This window comes from Convolutriloba macropyga, chromosome 13, assembly GCF_964194025.1.
Source record: "Convolutriloba macropyga chromosome 13, txConMacr16.3, whole genome shotgun sequence".
NCBI classification, from domain to species: domain Eukaryota; kingdom Metazoa; phylum Xenacoelomorpha; order Acoela; family Convolutidae; genus Convolutriloba; species Convolutriloba macropyga.
In genome coordinates this window covers 9,684,204-9,696,809 of record NC_134480.1, presented here as the reverse complement: position 1 = coordinate 9,696,809, position 12,606 = coordinate 9,684,204, and the positions used below count along the sequence as shown (strand labels likewise).

Below are 12,606 nucleotides of genomic sequence, written 5' to 3'. Positions count from 1 at the left end.
CATAATCCACGCAGTAGCTGATTCTGCATTCTGTAGATCCAAAATTTGTCTGTCTGTAGCTGGTCTGGACACCATTGTCGTGGTCGATAACACGGGTCAAAGAATTCAACGAGTTGAATTTTAAATTAAATTTTGAACTGAAAATATACAAAAATTAGCTTGTATTTATAGTGGTTATCTATGCGAAAATATACAGAGAAAAGCCAGATTAGCTAAAAGTATTTTACATGATTGGCATGTGAATAGATCTTAACTCCGAATCCCGGAGGTGATTTTCTATTTTCATCAACATTTCATGAGAATCATATATGGCTTGGGTACAATCGAGTTCATTAGTTGGAGGTCGGTGGATGTTAGAATCAGGTTTCTGTTGGTGGGAGAATTTACTTCTGACATATGATTGATAGGTCAATAAGATAATGATAGCGCCAAAACAAAATTAGAATTGAGTTTAGTTTTGTAGCCATTACTTATCGACACAGCAATAAAGTTCGTCAGGTAAGTTCTTCTTTCGTTCTTTGAAACTTTAATAAAACTTCTAAGTTTCTTGATGTTTCATTGAAACCATCACAGCTACTTTTAAGCAATTCCGGGACTGTTCGGGGACTTGCCGTCGAGAAGCGTCCCTACAGAAGAGGATGAACACAAGACTACTCAGAGTTTTTTACGATTCACACTCCATAACCCGGTGTCCTCGGGCGGTGTTTAGGCAACTGATGCAATTTGTCCTATTGTCGGTAGAGTGGGGAACAGAATCCATTTGTAATGCGCAAAAGCTGGCTTTTTTGAAATTTGTAATCCAGGCGGGACCAGATGGGAATTTGGGCTTTTGAAAGCTACCATAGCTTTTATGACTAGGGGATAACTCCTTCGCAACCACCTCTGGTTCATAGTCACACTTACGACTTTCAGAGTTTGAATCGGTAAACAAGCGCTCACTATTGATCGAGATTTGACCCTCGTAAAGGTTTCGTGGTTCTCAAGGTCCTCGGCAAGAAACTGACCCCCTTTTGGGAAATTTTTTATTGGTAGTTTTATGTTTTATCAGCATTGATCGCCTGTATTTGCCGATCGCTTGAATTGTTTAAAGCATTTTGTGAAGAGGCCTGCAGCCATTGCGTTAGATGTTCTGCCTACGAATGAGTTGACAAAATGTTGCTTACACTTATGCTCTTTTTTGTGATTCTGGCGGTTGTTTTCACAGTTAGTTGAGCAACCCCTTTCCCACCAGGAGGCCAACGCCGATACTATTAAGGTGTTCATTGCACAATATTCCTTATCCCTGTGGCGACAGCAGATGCTTCCTAATTCACCTGGGAAATACGAGCACTTATAAAAGAGCTAAGATCTGAGCTTATATACCCGAGTCGAGGAAAAATCGAAAAAATATGTAAGATAAGCGGTGAAAAGTTGTTTACACCTCGACCCGGGTAAGCATTTTTCCGCTCATGCGTTTTCATTATTCGATTTTTGTTTTGGGGTTGGATTTGGGGCATAAAATCAAAAGCATTTACCTTTTGAGTTTTTTTTCTGAGAGTGGTTGTCAGTAATTTAAATTTCGTGTTAGTATTTATATAATTTATAATGTTACTTGCAATCTTAGCCGAACTTGAAAGTCATATTAGATAGGCAATATTTGATCGCATAATAGTAATATTGTTAAATTCCAATAAAGTATCACGTAATTTTTTCTCAACAAATCAATGGTTATCACCATGGGAGACTTCTCAGCTAACATAAGTAATAGTTTGCAGCAATTATTTTTGGTGATTTGTTTACTCTATTTGTTTATCCACCAATCGTTCCGGTCATTTGGGAATTAGCCGGAGCGCCTGCCCATAATCGGTTCTGAACACTTTCGCTATCCAACATCCTGTGGCTTTCCAGCTCATATTCTGGATGATTTTTGATGGAATATTTCCTCAAAATCAACAAATTCTTCTTGCAACTAACAAACAAAGCGCATAGAAACGTGATTAAAACCACACCAAATTGCAATAAACAGCTGTTGTAGAACCCATATAAATCTAGGAAAAATCCTCCAGTAACTAAGGGCCCAAATTTTCTCCCGATTGCGAAACAGGCGTTGAGCCAAGAAGCCGCAACTAGTTTCACATTTTGCTGGTCTTTGAACCCAATATCATAAGCCAGCATTTCAAAGATCAAAGATGCTGGAACAAAAGATCCGGATATAGTCAAACCTTGAACCCCTAGCCAGATCATTAGCCAAAATCGGGTTTCTAAAACTGGAAAAACCGCTGGCGCGTACAGAAGTAGAAAACTTAAAGCAGAGGTAAAAATGCTTATCAGGTAAATTCGCCCCGCAAACCCCTTTTCGACTAGAGGGCCTAGGGTTACGAGGGCTAATGCGTACATAAAAGCGAAGGGTAGGAAATAATAACCCGATATTCCCCCGCCGATGTCGAAATTATCTTCCAAATATGGGCCTACAGAGACATCGAAAAACCCGAAACCCATCGATTGCATAACAAGAGGTATGCTTGCACACTGTACGTAAGGACGAGTTATGTAATTGAAGAATGTTAGACCAGGGTCCTTTTCGGATATGCTTTGTCGGTTCAGTTGAAGGGTTATCGATTGAGATTCGGGGTTCGGTTTCGGTATGAGGATGAAGCAAATTAGACTTAACAGAATCTGAAAGGCGCCGAGGACGAAAAATGGGGCTGTACAGGGAAAAAGTGCTTCCTTAATAATAATAATAATTAAAAGGTTCATAATATCAGAAACTGTATTTGCAATGAGTCTTAAATTGATAATTCTAAACGGCTATTGTGTGGTTGATTAGAATTATCAATTTAATAGTTACTGCAATTAAAATTGTTGATACCACAAAAATTAATGGTTTTCAAGTTGTTGACGACAGTATAAGCTAGAGCAAGGTGTCAGAAGTATCGAATTACAGTGTGGTGTTTAGCTGACAAGCAAACATGTGAAATTTAGCCATCAGCTTACTTCTGATTGGTCGACAATTGTGTTTGCTCAAAATATCACTAGTTTGCCCAACCATTAAAATTGCGTTGGGGTCGGGTTGTCGGCTAAAATTCTCATTTTTTGGATGTCAGCTATACCCCTTGTCGGCGCCAATTTTGTTGTCGTGCAGGTTCCATAAAATTCGCAGCAGGCATCTATGGGAAATTAAGGGAATTATGGTTCTTAATTAGGAACCCATGCATAATTATCTTCCTCAAAAAATCACAAAAAATATTTTTCATAAAAATTTTCTCAAAAAACTAAATTTAGGGTGTTGTATGCTCCAGATTCTAACGCCTCAGATTTAATGGAAGCTAAAATGGCAGGAGGCACTTTTTCCCTGAAAATCCACCCCACGCAAAGAAAAAAGAGCCAATTGGAGGCCCAAAAGCAATGCCCAGCCCAATACAGCTTTCAGTCCAGCTCGTAACAGTGTCCACATTCTCTGGAACCATCGGGGCCATAATTAACACCCCAGTTGACCACACCATAGAAGCACCTAATCGTGTTTTATAGACCACGTTAGGGATAGTTGAAAAGCTATAATAAACTCTTAAATAGAAAATTTAAAATGCCAACCCGGGTTGACCTTCCAGCGTTGCCATATCATGACCATTTCTGGTCCATGACTGCCATAAAAAATTTCATGTCGTCTTCTTACTATGGTAACGATGTTTCCAAAAGTTGCCATTTTATGGTTACGGTCAAACCATACTATTAGGAATTAACGTTGAATCCACAACTGTTTTAAGACTACACCGAAAGTTATTCTGCAAGCCATTAAAGCCAGAAAATCTTTATTTTATGGTAACAATGGTACCAGTTTATGATACTAGGGTAATGACACACTAAATAAAGTTAAGGTATTTTTACCTTAACGGAGTTAAGGTAAACCGTTGATAAGTTAAGGTAAAGTTTACCATATCTTTACCTTAACTCGAGGCCTTAACTTTTTCAGGTAAAGTTCAGGTAAAGTTAGGGTTAGTTAAGGTGAGTTAAGGAAAGGCAAATCTACCTTAACAGTTAAGGTGAGTTAGGATGTTTTTTAAGGTAAAATTACCTTAACTTTATTTAGTGTTGATGACACCATAAAGATGTTATGATAATTATGGTCATTCTATGGTAACACTAAATCTTAACAATTAAGGTGAGTTAGGTTGTTTTTTAAGGTAAAATTACCTTAACTTTATTTAGTGTTGATGACACCATAAAAAGATGTTATGATAATTATGGTCATTCTATGGTAGCACTAAATCTTAACAATTAAGGTGAGTTAGGTTGTTTTTTAAGGTAAAATTACCTTAACTTTATTTAGTGTTGATGACACCATAAAGATGTTATGATAATTATGGTCATTCTATGGTAACACTAAATCTTAACAATTAAGGTGAGTTAGGTTGTTTTTTAAGGTAAAATTACCTTAACTTTATTTAGTGTTGATGACACCATAAAAAGATGTTATGATAATTATGGTCATTCTATGGTAACACTAAATCTTAACAATTAAGGTGAGTTAGGTTGTTTTTTAAGGTAAAATTACCTTAACTTTATTTAGTGTTGATGACACCATAAAAAGATGTTATGATAATTATGGTCATTCTATGGTAACACTAAATCTTAACAATTAAGGTGAGTTAGGTTGTTTTTTAAGGTAAAATTACCTTAACTTTATTTAGTGTTGATGACACCATAAAAAGATGTTATGATAATTATGGTCATTCTATGGTAACACTAAATCTTAACAATTAAGGTGAGTTAGGTTGTTTTTTAAGGTAAAATTACCTTAACTTTATTTAGTGTTGATGACACCATAAAAAGATGTTATGATAATTATGGTCATTCTATGGTAACACTAAATCTTAACAATTAAGGTGAGTTAGGTTGTTTTTTAAGGTAAAATTACCTTAACTTTATTTAGTGTTGATGACACCATAAAAAGATGTTATGATAATTATGGTCATTCTATGGTAACACTAAATCTTAACAATTAAGGTGAGTTAGGTTGTTTTTTAAGGTAAAATTACCTTAACTTTATTTAGTGTTGATGACACCATAAAAAGATGTTATGATAATTATGGTCATTCTATGGTAACACTAAATCTTAACAATTAAGGTGAGTTAGGTTGTTTTTTAAGGTAAAATTACCTTAACTTTATTTAGTGTTGATGAAACCATAAAAAGATGTTATGATAATTATGGTCATTCTATGGTAACACTAAATCTTAACAATTAAGGTGAGTTAGGTTGTTTTTTAAGGTAAAATTACCTTAACTTTATTTAGTGTTGATGACACCATAAAAAGATGTTATGATAATTATGGTCATGCTATGGTAACAATAATACCACAGTGCACCTAGAGCCAACTGTCTGCAGTGCCAGATTTTTATAGGCAACCTTTTCCTGTATATAGTGTCTACGCGACACTGTTAACTTCTGGCTCTACTCATGAACATCTATACGCGGCTCTTGACGAATGCCAGATTTTGTTAGTGGTTTTATCAGAGTCACGTAGCCTATACTTTAGCGTAAATGGGGCAACAATGTTCAAAAAGTAGTTGGGCTAATAAATGCTTTTTCGGGGGACAACCTATTACAATCATGCATGTTTAGAACTAAAAGACCACGCGAAATTAGCTGAATCAACTGAAATTTTCATAATTCTGGTATGGTATGTTTTCCCTTAATTATGCTGAAACGATTCTGAGAATAGCTTTAATTTTATCCAAATGCATTTTCTGCATCAAATTATGGGCCACTTCAAAAGAGCGTAGGCCGGAGAAGGTATAGACACAAATTTTTCTTTTATAAGGGACATGCATATTTCTGGCATTTGAAATTTGATATAAAACGTTTAAGAGAAATTCTTTATCTCCCGGGTTGAGGTCGTGGAAGTATGAACCAGACGATCCAGACACAAAACACCCATGACTCGACAGTCCAGACAATAATTGGAGTATGAATCGAAACTCCGGGAAATTGTGCGAAATTGTGCGAAATAGCGCGAACAATCAGAAATTGTTCGACAGTGGTTCGACAAACCAGACAGTGCGAAACTGCGCGACAGTCAGTCAATAGACCAGACACTAAGAGAATTATTAACAGACTTGGACACGCAGACACGCATGACACGCATGACACACCACACACACATAAACAATTCACCCACACACACACACACACGCACACACACACACACACACACATACACACACACACACAAACACACACACATGCACACTTACACACACACACACACACACACACACACACACACACACACACGTACGCACACGCACACACAGGTACGCACACGCGCGCACACACACACACACAGACGCACACACAGACGCACACACATGCACACTTACACACACTTACACAAAGGAACCACACACACGCACTCACAGACACAAAAACACACACATAGACGCACACATATGCACACACGCACACGCGCGCTCACATATACACACAGGCACACACACAGAAACACAAACACACACAAACACAGCACACACACCATATACACACAAAAATGTAGTAGTAGTAGTAGTAGTAGTAGTAGTAGTAGTAGTAGTAGTAGTAGTAGTAGTAGTAGTAGTAGTAGTAGTAGTAGAAGTAGTAGTAGTAGTAGTAGTAGTAGTAGTAGTAGTAGTAGTAGTAGTAGTAGTAGTAGTAGTAGTAGTAGTAGTAGTAGTAGTAGTAGTAGTAGTAGTCTGTCATCATGTGTTGTGAATAATACAGCTGTCCTCGTGTTGTGAATAATACGATATACGTACTTATGCAAAAAAAACAGTATTGGTCTCGTCCAACATTTTTAGCTTGAAAACAATCAACTTGTTCATTGCATTAACTGTCTTAAGTTTTTGAAAATGCGCATCGGTTATAACCTGTTTGCTTGTTCTTTTTACTTCCTGAAAGATTTATCTCTACATACAAACTTATATTGAACAAAATATATCCACGTAAGCTTTAGTGCTGCTACCTGGAATCATTCGACTAGGACCGCAATGACCTTTTGATCACCCGGCAAGAGGGCTGTCTATCTGCTGTAGCTCGGATAATTACACTAATGCCCATAACCTACTTGAAAACATTTTTTATCCTTACAAAGCTCTGTCAGCGGAGATTTATTCAGAAACCCCTAGTGACGAGTGAATTTAAAACATGCAAGTATCTTCCAAGCTGATTAAAAACGCGATTTTTGCAAACGTTATATAATACGGAGATACTGTATATATATATAATTTAGTTCAATTGCCCTCTGAGTGCTAAAAAATTAGTACTAACTGCACTCGACCTGCAAATGGACTCATTGGTCATTACCCATTACATTCTCGCTGTCTGTAAGTACTATTTTGTTCATTTGTTCACGCCTGATTATTCATCAGACAACCACTCTATTCTTTTGCGTCTTCGCGAGAAGTCGCGCAATTCTTTCTTGCTAAGCAACTCAGTCTTAGGCAGGTTATATCAATATTATATCAAGTTATTTTCTGTCTTTGATTCGCACCGCGTTTCCGCTTAACAGATTTTTAGTTATCATAGTTCACTGCGAAATCATTGTCAATTTCATTAGTAACCACAGTGCGAAGCCAGCAGTGCGATAATCAAGAAACTCAACGCTCATCATAGAACCACTTTGGGAAAAAGTGACTGTGGAAACCCCACTGAGATGGTAAAGAAGGAAAGACACACCTAAAGATGACATTCTTGTCTAAAGAATGGGTTGAAGTTGACGTTTTGTTACAACCACCACCCACAACAGTTAACTTACCACCGGAAGCCATTTAGGAAAAGGAAAAACAAAACACAAACACTCAAGCTGAACGTGAAGGCCAGCTTCGCAATGCCCATTTTAAAGTAGTATGGAAGAATAGATGTGCAAAAGCAACAGCTGAAGGAACTTTCGACCGTGATTAGTTCTTAACAAAAAACAACAAAAAATGAATCAGTGGAAAAACTCTCAGAAACCTAAAAAAAATTGCAGATAACTATGATTTCGAGGATAGAGAAGATCTATTGGTCAGAGACGTGTTTATTGCCAATATGTCCGATGACGAAAACTGTTCGCATTAAAAGAAGGTTGTCAACAACTACAACGAGAAACAGTGGAAACACAGAATGCACTGAAATGGTCGATCAGTTATGAACTGAATGGGATTGATACGGCAAATCAAAATGTCGTCTTCAACTTCTCAATCACATGGTGGATCCAATACAATATTTGTTACACGTATTTGCGCAGCGAATACGCGCAATTTCAGAAATATGTCATTTGACAATTGCAAACTGAACCAAACGTTCCGAAATCGTGGTCACGGTTGGAACTTTGAAAATAGAAAAATGTGCCCGGCTCAAGGAAAGAACTGTCTCAGTGGTGGCCTGTAAAATTGTGCAGACGATCTAAAGTTCAAAATTCCACATCAACTGAAAGACCAAATAAAAAAATCAACAACGTCGAAACAGAAGAAACAACACCATCTAAAGATAACAAAGTCAATGAAATTCATGAATAATACAACCCTGATTTTGATTCAAATCACTTTTCATCTGATACTAACTGTGTAGCTACAATCTGTAGTAATTCAAAAATGATTGAACCTATTAATCAATAAGTTAGAATTGGAACTATTGAAACGATGATAATGGTGGATTCTGTTAGCGTATGTACAATCATAAAAGAAAGCTTAGCTCACCCCGAAGTTGAGGCAGTTTTTTTCTCTTTATGCATTCACAGCGCAAATGCAAGAGAATTACCAACGTATTCAAATACACCAATAACAATTATGGGCAAAGTACAGTTTTCTATTACGATCAACAACCAAGCAGCTAATCCAGTTGATATTATTGTTGTTAGAGACGGTCATAGACCTTTGCTAGGGAGCGACGTGTTTTCTCAGCTCTGATTTTCAATTTAGCAAACGAACATGAACACAATCAATCTTCTTTAACATGAAAGTCCACACAAAAAAAATAGATCCATGAAGATTTTCTTGGATTAGTAACTCGTATTGGTGAGTCAAAGAACTTTGTATTGGGCTCAAAATTCGACAATCAGTTTACGCATAAGGACAAAAAAGTGTCAAAAAATGGTCAATCAAAATAAATACAGAAAATCAGAAAATAATTTCAAAGGGTCATATCAAAAAGTTGGATAGTTGCTCGTATCAGAATTTTTTTTCACAAATTGTCATAACTGTCAAACGTGCTCAAACAGTCAAGTTAGCACTTGACTCCGAAAATTTAAACAAATCAATGCACAAAAAAATGTATCAACTGTCGTTATTGACAATCTAATAGACTCTATCGCACAAAATTTAAACAAATTTGACTCATCATATACAGCGTACTTTTCAAATTTGGATTTGCAATACGCGTACAATCAACTAAATTTACTCCCGGAAACGGCACGGCGTTGCAACTTCAATGTTATTAACGCTGACTTAACTGGCAAAACAGATTTAAAACTTTGTTATGGTTTTACTGATATGCCTGCCGAACTTCAAAGCGATTGATTATACGCAAGTGGGATTAAAGAACACGCTCTGCTTTCCTGAAGATATTTTGATTGTTAGTTTGGATCTGTAGAAAATCAAATGCATCTAATTTAGATTTGTTAATTAGAATTAAACTCCAATAATCTTAGAACCAACCTAGCAAAATGTTACTTCGACACGGCAGAAGTAGAATAGTTTGGAAGCCATTTTACTCAGTCTGCTATTTCGCCCCTGGAAAAAAAACTGCAGCAATTTTGTCACCCAGTCAACCAGCTGATCACTCCATTACGTTCCTTCTTAGGTTCAAATTTATACCGAATCCTACTTTTCATGGCCATTCCTTTAGAACATTACTTAAAAAGGCAACAAATTCATTTGGAGATCTTAACCTGACGTCAACTTTGAAGCAATTAGACAGCAAATAGTAGAATCATTAGAAATGCACATTTTAACCCTAATTTAGAAACCTGTGTTAATGTGATGCTGCGTGAGCTGGTTTGGGAGCCACATTAGAGCAGTGAACGATAGATGGCTGGAAAACAATTGCATTTGCGTCGCGCTTTTTTAGCGCAATTAAAGCACGCTATAATTTAAATGAACTGGGATTACTATGAGTATTTTGGTCAGTCAAAAAATTTAAATGCTATCTTTTGAGAAAATCAATCACTGTTATCACCGATCATAGAGCAATTATATCAATTATAAAAGAACACGTTCGAAAAAGTCTTATAATTGTAAATAAACTAGTTGGATCGATAGAATTTTACCCTTTGACCTTCACATAGATCAAATTCCAGGCGCAAGAAATGGCATTTGTTGATTGCACTTGGCGCCAACCGAGTCAAAATTAGCAGTGACTCACAAAAATGACATTGAACATGTGATAGCAACCTTTTCTTGCATTCGCGACGCAACTTCAAGCTTATATTCATCTATAACCCTTACTTCACATTCTTGTACCAGTTAACTAAAATTAGTAGCCTCAAATACTAATCTAAATACAAGTATTCTAATTGAATTTGATTCCGCAAATACCTTCCACATTCACAACAACTCCAATTTAAAATCGCTTTTGGCCTTCAATCCCGCTGCAGAGCAGTTGTTCAATTCTAACCCTGTATTTGATCAGCAGATCCAAAATTCGAATATGACTGACGTTAACACATTTTCAACACAACCATCACAATGGGTACCATTTCAATCAACCCCAACATCATCAACAAAGAATGTCACTAGTTCATCGGGAGGAAATCATGATCCATCAGAACTCAAACTATTGCGTGATGAGGTATTCGAATAAGGTCTAAATCAAATGTTCACAAAAAAGTGGCAACCATGAAGTCTAAAAATGCAGTCCTTAAGGAACTACAAGATGCGGTGATCATTGGTGACGAGGACAAATGGCGTTCAATCAGTCCCTACAATCACTGTTTATGGAAAGACCTCCATATGAAATCAGGGTTATTTTCCGTCGGCAACCGAGTGGCGATTCCACACATTCTACGAAATGCTGTAACTGAGATGCTCCACGCAACACACCCCGGTGGTTTCGAAAAGTTTCGCCTCTTGCAATATTCCTGGTGGCCGTACATTCATCGTGAGATCATTAAACGTAGTCTCAAATGTCAACAATACACGAAAAAGTTTAAAAAGTTGAAACTATTATACCAACATCTAAATGTTAACAATATAAGCATTGCGTAGAGCTTAATGAAGAAATCCAAACTAATTTTGGTGGCCCCATGATGAATGAAAAAAGAGCTGAGGTATTTTTGGCACGTATTAACCACTATTCTAAATACTCGTCTGCAGAGGTATTTGAAAAAGCTGTTGGATGAAAAGGAAATAAATTTCCTCAAGATTATGCTAACAATTTTGAAGCACCACGAACTATTCGCTTAGATCAAGTTACTTAATAGGCAATCACGTGCGTTCAACTGGTAATCAAAACCGTATTGACATTTGCGAGGTGCCTGCTAACAATCATAAAGTTACTGGTTTGATGGAGCGAATGATACAAACTGTTGAACGCAGACTTTCAAGTATCAAATTAATCTAAGATAAATACTTCAATGTGATGAATACAAATAAACCAGTCACTTGTCAAAGGCGTAAATGTAAACAAAGTACAACTAAATCAGTCCCTTTGATGTCCATTTTGGAAGGCGACCTACTACTCCTTTAAGCAACATAACGATTTGTTTTCAAAATTAAATTTAACATTGTCGAAGATTATTACAACATTATTTAGATAATGAGTTAGTTCCGGCGTAAGACTTTCCAGATAAGCGGTGATGGGTTGATCTTGAACGCACTGACGACAAGAATGATTTGGCCATGAACAAAGCTCAACTAAATGCAGGACAACGATATCACGATGCTGGTGACGGGGACTATCGAAACTGACCATCCCAATTCCGCGGAGCGAATCCTCCCTCCAAATAAAATTGGTAAGAAGATGCCCTCTAACAAGTGCTCAAAGAAAAATTTTGACGGATTGTATGAGGTTTTGGTCCCCGGATCCGATGTAGAAAAAATTCCACCCACTACGTCAGCAATCAAAGAACCAAGCAAACAACCTGTTTAGGTCAGAAATAGTGATCTTGTCAAATTCAGCGCCACCAGGGAACGCACAACTCTGATGTGGAAACATGGACAACGCAGAGTCCTGCTTTTTGGTAAGATTGTAGAGGGGAAGGTGGCGAAGCACATAAAAGAGCTGAAAAAGAAATGAAGTAGCCAAACATAATTCGTTGCCGCAGCCTCTTCAAAAAATTCAAACGTTCAACGCGCAATCGCGGGGCAAAAATCAACCAAACAAAAATACAAGAAATTGACAAACAAGAGAGCTCAGACTAAAACCGCTACAATTCTCACTCCACCACAACCTTCCATAGCGGAATCGTCAGAACAAAAAACTGCCTCTGAGACATCTACTTTCAAAAGACGTCAAAATGTCCCTAAGTTCTATAGATTCCAAAACAGGGAAAATCAGGCGACAAAAATGTCACGACGACAAAATACTGCAAATCTGATTCCAATCCTACGCAATTCATCCACCATGCCGATAACAACAGGTGTCAATAATTCACATGCAATTGAGCCGCAAAACGAA

General features: G+C 37.1%; 1 protein-coding gene across 1 annotated transcript in view; it reads right to left on the bottom strand.

Moving 5' to 3' along the window:
* Positions 1 to 1,788: 1,788 nt before the first annotated feature.
* The window catches only part of LOC142351614 (MFS-type transporter SLC18B1-like), a 24,235-nt gene continuing 13,417 nt past the window's right edge, over positions 1,789 to 12,606 (bottom strand). Inside the window, exons 3-4 of the mRNA XM_075403752.1 lie at positions 3,323 to 3,490; positions 1,789 to 2,684 (exon numbers count right to left, since the gene is read on the bottom strand). Of these exons, the coding sequence (XP_075259867.1) occupies positions 1,789 to 2,684; positions 3,323 to 3,490 (1,064 nt within the window). The remainder of the gene's footprint in view (positions 2,685 to 3,322; positions 3,491 to 12,606) is intronic.